At 34.8% G+C, this 13,356-nt stretch overlaps 1 protein-coding gene across 1 annotated transcript in view; it reads right to left on the reverse strand.

The window, feature by feature from the left end:
• Positions 1 to 13,356, reverse strand: part of MROH9 (maestro heat like repeat family member 9) — a 167,937-nt gene that overhangs the window by 21,674 nt on the left and 132,907 nt on the right. The window contains exons 15-18 of the mRNA XM_023510817.1: positions 8,094 to 8,231; positions 5,102 to 5,278; positions 2,261 to 2,413; positions 2,045 to 2,161 (exon numbers count right to left, since the gene is read on the reverse strand). Coding sequence (XP_023366585.1) covers positions 2,045 to 2,161; positions 2,261 to 2,413; positions 5,102 to 5,278; positions 8,094 to 8,231 — 585 coding nt within the window. The remainder of the gene's footprint in view (positions 1 to 2,044; positions 2,162 to 2,260; positions 2,414 to 5,101; positions 5,279 to 8,093; positions 8,232 to 13,356) is intronic.

The following is a 13,356-nucleotide window of genomic DNA, read 5'->3' on the forward strand; positions in this document are numbered from 1 at the left end:
AATTGAAGCAACACCAAAAATACATTACTGGGATCTGATCAAACTAAAAAGTTTCTGCACAGCCAAGAACACAGTAAGTAAAGCAAGCAGACAGCCCTCAGAATGGGAGAGGTTATTTTCATGTTATACTTCTGACAAGGTTTGATAACCAGAATCCACAGAGAACTCAAACTTAATGAGAAAAGAACAGGTAATCCCATTTCATTGTAGGCAAGGGACTTGAACAGATGCTTCTCTGAAGAAGATAGGCACATGACCTACAGACACATGAAATAATGCTCATCATCTTTAATCATCAGAGAAATGCAAGTCAAAACCACTTTGAGATACTATCTAACTCCTGTAAGAGTGGCTCACATAATAAAATCCCACAACTACAGATGTTGGTGTGGATGTAGAGAAAAGGGAACACTTCTGCACTGCTGGTGGGAGTGCAAGCTAATATGTCCCTTTTGGAAAGAAGTATGGAGAATAGTCAGTGATCTAAAAGTAGACCTGCTATTTGATCCTGCAATTCCTTTATTAGGTGTATATCCAAAAGACCAAAAATCGCTTTATAGCAAAGATATTGCACCAGATTGTTCATTGCAGCTCAATTCATAATCGCCAAATCATTGGGAAGAAGCTTAAGTACCCATTGACCCATGAAGGGTTTAGTAAATTGTGGTATATGTATACCATGGAATATTATGCAGAGTTAAAAAAGATGGAGACTTTACCTCTTTCACATTTACATGGATGGAGCTGGAACATATCCTTCTTAGTAAAGTATCTCAAGAATGGAAGAAAAAATATTCCATGTACTCAGTACTATTATGAAACCAATTCACAATCACTCATACTTTCATATGAAGAATAGATCACAACTATGGCCCAAGATGAAGGAGGAAGAGATGGAAGAGGAAGGGGGAGGTCAGATCGAGGAGGGGTGAATGGTGGGATCACACCTATGGTGCATAATGCAAGGGTACATGTCAGATCTATTAGTATAGAGTATAAATGTCTTAACACAATAACTAAGTAAATGAGATGGGGTATATATTAACCAGTGTGATGTAAGCGTTCCTAATTCTATATGAAATCAGCACACCGTACCCCATAAATGCATTAATATATACATGATCTATGTGTTTATTATTTAATTAAAAAAAAAAAAACAACCTTTTGTCAATTGTTGAAAAAGCATGTTTGCTCCCTCCAGAAAGGCTTCAAGAGGAAAGAATTTTGTTGTTTATACCAAACCAGGCCCAATTTAAAAGTTGGGAATTTTTGTGTGTGAATTATACTCTTATGCTTCAGGTATTCCACTTATGACATGATTCTCAAATCCAATTTTGTGTTACTATCCTTTGGCTAGCATTCTTCCATCCTGACTTGTCTGTTATTATAGTTCATACTGGGGCTCAGACGATCAAATCATGAGGCAGTGGCAAAGCAGTTTCAATTTTTTTTGGTGATCTGGAATGCTCTTTCTACCTTTATACTCATTCACAGCTCAACGTAGGTGGGTTGTAGGAAGAAAACAAAATGAATGATTAATGTTGAGAAAGAGGAAGTAGGCTCAGCACCTGTAGCTCAGCAGCTAGGGCGCTGGCCACATACACCAGACCTGGTGGGATTGAATCTAGCCCAGGCCTGCCAAACAACAATGACAACTACAACCAAAAAATAGCCAGTCATTATGGTGGGTGCCCATAGTCCCAGCTACTTGAGAGGCTGAGGCAAGAAAATTGCTTAAGCCTAAGGATTTGAGGTTGCTGTGAGCTGTGATGCCACAGCATTCTGCCCAGGGTGAAAGCTTGAGACATTGTCTCAAGAAAAAAAAAAAAAAAAAAAAGGAAGAAAAAAAGGGAAAAAGAAAGATGAAGTGGACAATTCTAATTTCCTCCTATCTCAAGCCCTGATGTAGTCACTCATTTAAGAACTTTCCTTCACATTCTTTCTCCAAGATCCACCCTTATTCCCACCACACTTTTCATCACTTTGGATTCCTTTAAGTTTTGTCTATAAGTCTTATGGTAATAAAAATGGAAGGGCTACTTACAAGATTGTTACAGACATTGATCACCACCAGCTCAAAATTGTAGTTTTTATCTTTGAGCAAAGACGGTGTAGACCACTTTAATTGTGTGGTGCAGATTTCTAATGTATATTTACATGCCTGTGAGACAGAAAAATGTCAGTGAGGATCTGTTCATCTATTGTTACATATAATTGTGATTCTCTATAAAATTAGGATAAACAAGATTAGATGACTTACATTAGCTACTCTTGTCTCGTTATCCTCCAAAAACAGGATCAGGGGCACCAAGGCTCCTAGGATCACATCGTTCAACATCCACGTGTACTCACTCATATCTTTGAGTAATCTACCAAAGTGTCGAATGGCTATGCTCCGAACGCCTCCGTTAGTCTGGAATATGCACACAGACCAAGAAAAAGGCCTCACTTGAGGATAATATTAGTGCTTCTTTGTTTTATCAGTGGGATACACATATGCATACACACACACACAAAATATGTAGAGAGTGTGCCAAAAAGCTTATACACATTTTAAGAAAGGGAAAAACTGCATTAAAATTGTAATATTCAGTATATCAATATATATTGATCTTTATTATCTTGTGTATTTTATCTTGTCTCTCTTATAATTGCAGAAGTCAAACGTGACTTGAGTATTATATGTATATATAAAAATATATTACATGAAATTATTATCATTTATTTTTAGGAAAGTTCTCCCTTGAGTCTAAGTACTTAGCTCTTCTTTTAAAATAAGATTTGCTTACCAAGTAGTCACAATAGTCAAGATAGGGAATCAGCCTAAGTATACATCAGTGGAAGAATGAATGAAGAAAATGTGGTATATGAACAGGATAGCGTATACTTCAGCCTTAAGAAGAAAGAAATCTTATCATTTATGACAAATAGAGAAATCTGGAGGTTTATCATGCTATGTGAAAACAGCCAAGCACAGAAAGACAAATACAGCAGGATCTCACTTATATGAGAAATCTACAAAGTTTGAAGGTATAGAAGCAGAGAGTAGAAAAATGGTTGCCAGGGGTATCTGGGGAAGTTGGAGGGAAGGATGTTGACCCAAAGTTTCAGCTAGGATGAATAATTTCTCAAATCTGGTGTGCAGCAGGGTGAACCATGGTTAATAATAATGCATTTTATACTTAAAACTTGCTAAGAAATTAGATCATAAATGTTTTTACCACAGGAAAAAAGTGACATGTGAGGTGAAGGATGTGTTAATTAGCTTGATTTAATCATTTCACAATGTATACATATATCAAAACATTACATTATACTCTCTAAACATATACAATTTTTATGTCTCAATTCATATACTGGACGTGGTGGGTTCAGACCTAGCCCTGGCCAAAAATAGCAAAAAAAAAAAAAAAAAAGAAAGAAAACCCACATAAATAAATAAATAAAAATAAAAAATAAAGCTGGGGAAAATATTTAAACTGGTATATATATATAAAAAGATTTACTCACTGAAATTCAGATTGTGTTAAAAAAAATCTCCCATGAAAAATGAGTTTCTTAAATTCAGGAAAATGGTAAGTATTTAATAACATCCTGAAAGTATAAACTAGAATAATCTTTATAACTTGAGGATGATTTTTAATAATGTAACCATGCTTTATTCAAATGCTAGAGAACTTTGTAGAGTTGCCACTGAGTAACAATAGGACTTCTTTGCTTATCGGCCTAGAACCACATTTACAAGGGTTACTTATGCCAGATAGAAAGGTGACTGAATTATAAGCCTCTGGAAAAGAGAAATTACAAGTCAGAAGAAGAGACTAAAAAAAAAAAAGAACATACCTTCAAGTTTAAAGTAAATGTTTATGATATTATTTAGAAAATAATTTTTCATATGAGCATTCCAACTACTTTATTGGTTATATGACCTTGGCCCAATATTGACTTTTCTTTGCCCCAATTTTCTTATACTGAAACTGGATAATAGTAATAGAGTTGTTTGGAGATTTATATTTGTTTTCTTTGGAATAAATATATTTTACAATAAATATATTTTAGCTCATGTAAATATCTTAGAAAAGTGTCTGGTACATAGTAAGTGCTCAATAAATTAAGCCACTGTTATTATTACTATTATTATCATTATGTCTTTATAAAAATCATTCTTGTCATTAAATTTCTTCTTTCTATAACAATATGTTCCTCTTTTCTATAATTTAATACTAAATTAAATAATAATTTAATAATATTCATTCTATATGAATATAATTTAATATTCATTGAAATATGAATAATTAAAAATATAACTTTTGGCAAGATAATTTACTATGAGATAATTCTCTGGCCCACAAATACCTTATCATGGAAGTTTTTAAAAATACATGGATTCCCCTTGGCATACCAAAGTGTTCTTATTTATTAAAATGTGTTACTCTCATTCAACTTTTCTGGAACATATTGAGAATTTTCAAAATGCATAATTTTCTGATGAAATACTTTTTAATTAAAGTTTTATGCAATCATAACAAGAATTTATTTGGGATATGATACATACCAACTCTAATCCTCATGATAAACTTACTACTGTCTCTGTTTTACTGATGGGGAAAATAATGCACCATGAGATTGAAGAAGACCTTTGTTCCAAGATTTCACAGCTAATAAGGGGCAGAACAGGGATTTGAACCTAGACAGTCCAGATCCAGTTAACCAATCTTTAGCCACTGAGGTATAACTTCTCTTTCATCTCAAGGATAGAGGCTATCCTTTGATTCTCTTTTTTTCTTTTCTTTTGGCTGGGCCCGTGTTTGAACCCACCACCTCCAGTATATAGGGCCGGTTGCCCTACTCCCTTGAGCCACAGGCGCTGCCCTGATTCTGTTTTCTAATGGGAAAACTTTCCAGGTTCTCACAATGCAGCTTAAAAAAGAAAAAGAATGGTACTTAGCTAATATTATTATCTCTAGAAAGGAAATGGTGGCTCCTTACATAATAGCTATTTTCTGTTGATTTATTTTGGGATATAATACCATTGCCTCAATTGGAGCTTCAGCTGAACCACAAAACATAACAACCTCACACATCTGACTGTGCAACTCACATGATCTATCAGAGGGAGGTAACTGGAAGCAATTCTGACGCATAAAGATGAGTAGTCCGACTTGTCCAGTCTGGTTAAAAGTCTTCGGAGTGTGAACATAGCCCGAATTGCAACCGTCTTGTCTATGGAAAGGAAGGCATCCAGGATGGATAGTAACAAGCTGTTGACATTTTCTATCTATATATAAAAGGAGGAAAATTGTGAGATTTTGGAACTAGAAACAGACTTGTGCTGGCATTTGGCATGCACATTGTGGTGTGCTGGAGCTCGCTCACAAAAGACCATTGTCAAATTGTCAAAAAATTTGAAAGCTGATTGTTAAAACAAGCCATTATTGAAAATAAAACTAGATGAGTTTAGAGTTCAATAAAAACAATGACAAAAAAATACTCAAAAATGATCACTTTCTAATTCTTTTGTTACATTTTACTAGTATCTATGTTCTTGAGATTATTTATGTGTCATGCATTTAAATGGTGGGAATGTTAAGTAATAGGCCATTGTGCTACTCTTCCCAATTCCATGTTTATGACATCCCTTTGATAGCTTGAAATTGGCCATGCTGGGAATATTTACACCAGGGAAATTTGTCTGATTTCCAGAAAGTTGGTTGTTATGACCTGTTTGGACAGGAGAGTTGCTGAGTAGCTGAGTTAGGTTATGGGAGGCAACTGCACAGCAGAGCCAAATAGAATTAAAGGCAAGAAAAAACATGAAAAGGAGACGCCGAAGAAGAGAAAGGCACATAAAACGGAGTAGAGGGAATGAATAAATATTTGCCCAAACAATATCTTTATGGAGGAAAAAACAGAGTTAAGGACTATGTCAGTACCAGAAACCACTTGTGTCTTTGCCAATAGTATGTGAAATCTCAACCCAGATCACTCTCCACTGCTTTCCTTTCATTTGAGCTAGCCTTGACACAGAATCTCGCTTTCAGTTGTTGATAACATTGAAAAGAGCTCTGGGCAGAGCAAGAAATAACTTGTTGCTTACTAAAGGAATGCTTAGTGTTATTATAACAAACCTGTTGACTTATGTGATTTTAAAGCAAACAGACCATGGCTTATGTCATTCTAAATGCAAAATGGGTGTCCACTGATAGGTTTAAACTTTCAGAAACTATGCTCAATAGAAAAATAAGAATTTATTATTAGATTTATTATTAAATCTATGATTTACAGAACACTGACAGTATCAGCACTGTACAGTACAGTGAGACTTAGAAGGTAAGAAGTATTCACATCAGTTGGTGGGAAACAATATATGAAAGTGGTCGTCAGCCTTTAACCTGCATTAGTCACGTGGAGGATTTTTGGAAACAGATTGGTTGGCCTCATCCCTAGAATTTCTTGTTCTATAGGTTTGGGCTTTTTATTTTTTAATTTTTCTTAAGTTTCAGAATAATATGGGGTACACATGTTTTGGTTACATAATTTGCTTTTGTACATTTTACATTCAAAGTTGTAAGTGTGGCCTTCACTAAGAAAGTGTGTATTGTGTGTGTTTGGTGTAAATTGACCCATTCCTTCTTCCTCCCTCCTACCTACTCGATTTCTGTTGAGATTTACTTCCATATGTGCACGTAAGTGCTGATCAGCTAGTTCCAATTTAGAACTGAGTATATGCAGTATTTGTTTTTCCATTCTTCAGACATGGACAGTTTGTATTTCTAACAAGTTTCCAGATGAGGTTGGTCCCACTGGTTCAATAACGACACTTTGATGAAAGAAATATTGAGAATACTCAAAGAACTCAAAATAGAACTTTCATTTGATCCTGAAATCCCATTATTAGGCATCTACCCAGAAGAAAAAAAAATATTTTATTATAAGGACCTTTGCACCAGATTGTTTATCGCAGCTCAATTTACAATTGCCAAGATGTAGAAACAACCTGACTGCCCATAAAGCAGGAATGGATTAACAAACTGTGGTATATGTATACCATGGAATACTATTCAGCCATACATGATGGGGACTTTACATCTTTTGTATTAATCTGGATGGAGTTGAAACACAGTCTTCTTAGCAAAATATCACAAGAGTGAAAAAGCAAGTACCAATGTACTCAGTAGTAATATGAAGCCAAAAGATGATCTCATGCACACCCACATAAGAGAAAGACTCATTTCAATTCAAGTTGGATGGGAGGGCGAATGAGGGGGGAAGAGGCTGGGTGTGCTCACGCTTAATGGGCATAATGTAAGAGTATATGGCACACCTCTTGGGTGTGGGACACAACTACAACAGTGACTTTACCTCACAAAAGCAAACGTTGTAACCTAATTGTACTCTCACGTTAATCTGAAATTTTTAAAAAGTTAAAAAAAAAAAAAGAACTGCACTTTAAGGACCACTGATATAAAATAATATGAGTGTATATTACATATTATATATTTTATATACATAAATAATAAGTAAGTAATTGCATGATTTCTGCCATAAATAATAAGTAAGTAATTTCATGATTTATGCCATAAATAATAAGTGGTCATCATTTTTATGGCTCTGAGAGAATAAAGCTCCTGGAGATCAAAATATTTAGTGCAGTTTGACTTGAGCTGATCTTTGAAAAAGGAGGAAAATGTGAATATGTATGTGTTAAGGAGGAAAGTGTCACGAGTGGAAGAAAATGCTTGAGTGCTCTGAGATAGAAGTAATGTGTGTGTGTGTGAGGTGTTGGAGGGACGTGATGTGTGTAGGGTATAGACAGTAAGAAGAGTGTTCCTGTAGAGCAATGATGACAAAATCTGAATGCAATGAATAATTTTCTCCAAAATAAATCAAGTGATAAAGCCACTGAATTACCTTAACATATCCTTTCCATTCAACTCAGTTTTCTTACTGATAAAGCACCAGGCTTTGATATTGTTTAACTATATGGAAAGTGACAAATATCCATGTTTTATCAGTAAAGATACTGAGGAATATCAAAGTCATATGTTATGACTTTGTTGGTCCTGGCGGACACAAATCACACACACACATACCTCATTGACAACTGGTGCCATGTTGGCAATTTTCTGAAGGCTCAGTTTGCTAACTGCAGGGTTTAAATCATTGATCCAGTTTCTGAAGAGGACCAAAAACTCTTCTGGGAACGGATCCTTGAAAAAGTTATTCAGAAGCTGAAAGAAAATAATTAAGTTCATAAGCATAATATAGGCCTAATTGCATAATTTCTGCCATAAAAGTCAAGATATTTTTAGTAAAACTAGGACATAAATTTCACTAAAACTCCATATACTTATACATAGCCTTACATTCATGTCTTCATTCATAGCAAGATAGGGAAGAAATAGCAATCAGGATAGGAAATAGATGCTTAGCTTTTTAAAATTTAAATACATAATATATATTTAATTTCCCTCCATGGTTAGAAACTGAATGTCTCAACTTAAATTACTCTTCTAGACTGTAGTCAGGTGGGTGAGTTTCCTTGTGGTATATATTTATATATGCTAAAATGTGATGTCTAGTACAAATCAGGCACTGTACTAATAAATGCAGATACAGTGGAGAGCAAAACAGTTACAATCCATGACCTTGTGGACCCTACAGACCAGCTGAGGAGACTAAGACTGTATAATGACACTATACTATGTGCTCTTCTAATGAAAAAAGAATTGCTAACTGTGATCAATACTAGGAAGGAAAGCTATTACCAGATGCCATACAACATTTACGGGAATATCAAATTTAGATGGTGTATGACAGATTGTATTTAGAAAAACAAATGTGATATTTAGATTTGGACTTGAAAACAGAGTTGGTATTAGTTAGATAAGTATTCGGAGAAGACACATCCAGGGAAGGTGACCCATGTGCGAAGTCTCTGAGGTAGATGAGGTAAGGTGTGTCTGAGCACCTGAAAGTTGATGATACGGATGTTGGGAAGAGAGGAGATTGAAAGTGGATGAGCCTCCAGGGCAGACAAAGGTGGTGGCCCAGGACCTGGAGGCCAGGGTGGGGGGGCTTAGTATTTTATGGCTAATACCCCGAATGGAGGCATGGCTATTGTAAGCCTTCATGAATTTAATAATTGGCAGCCAAATACACTTATTTTAAAAGTCTCTTAGGAACACAATTTAAAAAAAAAAAACACTTTTCATGGAAGAATGTAAAATATAACTAAGATGAAGAACAGAAAGAGAGAGGGAGAGAGCAAGGCAGTGAAAGTGAGTGTGAGAGCCAGACAGGATGGAGGAGAGACTGTACCTTTGTCCTGAAACTTTCAAAGAACTTACATTCTTATTAAGTACCAGATCAAAAATTATTAACTTCCCCAAGGAAAAACACTTAAAAACACCTTTTTAAAGAGCGTGGTATAATAAAAGAGGAAAGTTTAAATGGAAAAAGAAGAAAGCCTATAAGGAGTTGGACATGTAAGAGAACCTTCTCCTTTATGGTTCAAAATCTTAAACCACAGAGGAAAGCAAACATACAATAAGGATTAACATAAAAACAATGGCTAATAATGGAAATTACATAATAACAGTTATTGGAAGTAAATACATAATTAGACTTTAAATACTTTAATTAAAAAGTTAAAATGAACAAATTATTTCCTGAAATTAAGAGAAAGAAAATATGACCAAAAAAAAGTACTAAAGAAAATTAGTGGCTCAGTGCCTGTGGCTCAAGTGGCTGAAGTGCCAGCCACATACACCTAAGGTGGTGGGTTTGAATCCAGCCTGGGCCTGCCAAACAATGATGGCTGCAACCAAAAAATAGCGGGGCATTGTGGCGGGCACCTGTGGTCCCAGCTACTTGGGAGGCGGAGGCAGGAGACTCCCTTGAGCCCAGGAGTTGGAGGTTGTTGTGAGCTGTGATGCCACAGCACTCTACCCAGGGCGACAGCTTGAGGCTCTGTCTCAAAAAAAAAAAAAAAAAAAGAAAGAAAGAAAGAAAGAAAGAAAGAAAATTGGTGTAAGAAAATAATAAAGATAAAAACAGAAATCATTGAATTAGGAAACAGAAACAATACAATTAATGAATCTAATGCTGTGTGCTAGGGGGAAAAGCCAATAAAACAAATAGAAATTGACCAATATAATATAAATAATAACAAGTAAAATGAACAGTGTAAAGAAAGTATGGAATGTATTAAAAGTATAAAGAGAATATCTGTGTTAGTGGGTCTTAGAACCCATAGTATTGTCTGGGGGCAGCTTTTATGTTACACATGCCTGGGTTTCATTCATGTAGACTCTCCAGGGGTGGGCCCTGGATTACAATTTGAAATTCTGAGTGAAATAAATTATTTCCTGGAAAAATATAAAAAATTCCCAAACACAAGCCAGAGACAATTAGATGATTGCAACAGATTAAGAACAATAGAAGACTGATAATTATCAATGTGTCATTTCTAAACAGGAACAGAGCAATTCTTTTTGAATGATTAGCACACATCAAAATGTAAAGGTGCGTTTTCTTTTTATAATTAATGAGTAGTCCGTGGGGGGTAATTTGGTGCCACGTGAATATTCTTTTTCCCCAATAGCATTTCATTCAGTTGTTTTCAAGTCCATTGATGACTTTTTCTGGACTCAGTTGTTACCATAGGGCTTACAAAAGGGTGATTTGCCACTTCTAATATTCTTTCCACTCCTTTAACTTTTATTGGCCAGCATCTGTCTCTCTGCCTGTCTCTGTCAATTTCTGTCTCTGTCTCTTCTCGTTCTTCCTTTTTGGTACCCTTGAGAATTTGTGCAGTTTTAAAAACGCTTTCAGCATATTACAATTATTTACAGTTACTATTCCTTTTGATGCTCCAAATTGGCTAGCAGACGTCACTTCAAGTCAACTCTTACATCCCTTTGACACACTCTGTTTGGCTGTGTATCTTTCGCTCCTGTGTGTGACGCACACCCACATTTTTGCCCCAAACTTTGAGGAAAAGAATCATTTATTTTAATTTTTTAAATTCAAGTTATTTGTGTCTATCTAGGTTCTTGATTTTTGTATTATAAAAGGAATCTTAGCATTTATTTTTTAACATATTTTGGTACAAAAAATCTTACATAACAAATAACTACAAAACACAAGAATAGCTATAAGGTATGAGAAATTTTATGTATCAGTAACAAATACCACTACCTGTGTATAATGCATATGCTTATTTTTCCTCAAAAATTTGAGCAAAAAAAGTGTGCATTATATATAGCAAAATAGAGTAACTCCATGGGCCATGAGATAGATCTGAATGTGAATGTGTGTGTGTTACAGATGTGTGTGTGTGTATATATATATATACACACATATATGTATATATATGAATATATGAGCTGTATTATCACCAGTGTGGGGTGAATTTAAAATTTATCAATTGCTGAGATAGTTAATTAAATGATTTGGCAAAAACTAAAGTTATATCCTCATTTCTTGGTATGCTGTATAAACTCCATATGAAACAAAATTACATGTAAAAATTAATGTATTTCTGTATATAAATATAGTAAAGTAAAAAGAACATGAATAAAGCTTAACTTTTATTAAAACATTGTATTTCCTAAGCAAAAAGCGAACAACAAACTGGGCACTGACTCTCCACAGGTATTATAAGCAAATGTGTAAATAACCTTCATGTGTGAATGAGAGAGAGAGATTGTACAAATCATTGAAGAAGAAACCACTGAGACCATAATAGGTGATTGGGCAAAGGAGAGATCAGATTCTTCACAAAATGGAATTTTAAACTATTAGTAATTATATTTTAAAAATGTTAAATCTCTCAGAAGAATTTAAAATTGAGGACAAAATAACATCCGCTACAAGACAGCACGTCTGCCTGTCAGATAAGAAAGCTCAGTGGGAGTGAATGCAGCAGGAGAAACACTCACAGACTGCATGGGGGAGTGTTGGTTGGTATTGCCTTTCAGAAATCAGTTTGGCATTATAAATCCTTAGCCCTGAGGATATTTATACTCTTTAGTTGTTATTTCAGGTTATTGGGATCTGTTAGAAAGAAATAATCTAAAATACAAAACAAACAAATGGCACAAAGACATAAACTCTATTGATATTCATATTAGTAAAAAAAAATTAGAACACACAAGTATATATAAATAAATGGCATAGGTATCGATGGTACCATATTAAGAATTGCTGGGCGATGAGGCTGAAATATGGTAAAATACATAGATGTATGTTCAGAACAACTAAAGGCTGAGTGGTTTCACAGTGTACTGGACAACTGAGATGCCCAGGAATTCAAATTAGAGACAACAGTGGAAAAATGTGGTCATCACCTAAGTACTTGGAAGGATGTCTTTCTAAGCAACCCCCAACAACAGCAAGAATTCACGATGAGAGAGGACATTTCATTAAATGTCATCTGTCACTTTAATGAGGCTCATAGAAATCTTATGTAGTTTGTATTATTATAAAAGCTCTCATTTATGTTCTGTTTAGACCTATTAATGTTTATACATACTTAAATGGTTATAGAATAAAAATTGTCACAATAAAACAAATAAGAGATCTGCATGAATTAAGTGCATTTGAAAAACACTGATAATTTTCTATTGTAATGTTCCACTAAAATGATTTATGAATACTTCAGAAAGCTTTAGAAGTAGATAGGTATGTCTTTTCTTTTGTTATATTTTAACTTTTGTTATGACATTTGAAATCATCTCAAATTTTTGAAAATATCGGGCATCATATTGATACTTGCCTATAAAATATACTTTCATTGGGAAATTAAATGTGAGTTCAATAATTTCAACTTACGGAACCTCTATTTGTTTGACTCCAGTATGACATTACAATATATGGAGTAATATTCATATGAAAAGTAGCAGGTTCTTCATTTTACCCAGTTATGCAGCCAATTCCCTTTTTTCCCCAGTCGTCCAAAGCATCATCTAGATTCCAGATGTTACCTACCATCTTTATCAAACTCAATTATTCCTCGATGTGCTTTAACAGACATGCAGAAATATATGAACTGGCACTATCAAATTAATAAGTGTTTGTGCAAATCCACACCTTTATAAAAAGATAAAAGCCAGCTCCTGTTGCGAGCTGCAGGGACAACCATACTATCGCCTGGATTTAAATCCACCTCTCTCCCCACCTCCACATCACCGACCTTTCATTATCTTCAGTCTTGGTAAGAATCAATATTCAGAGAGGAAGATGAGGAGCTGGAATCTTGATTTAAGTTTGGATAAGGAAAGGGATTGAGAACACAATTTTTCATGGTCTCTTCAGGATGGAGGGAGAGTAATTGGTGGGACCACACCTATG

Source organism: Otolemur garnettii, unplaced genomic scaffold (genome assembly GCF_000181295.1).
Source record: "Otolemur garnettii isolate 467f Iridium unplaced genomic scaffold, OtoGar3 scaffold00016, whole genome shotgun sequence".
Classification (NCBI taxonomy): Eukaryota; Metazoa; Chordata; class Mammalia; order Primates; family Galagidae; genus Otolemur; species Otolemur garnettii.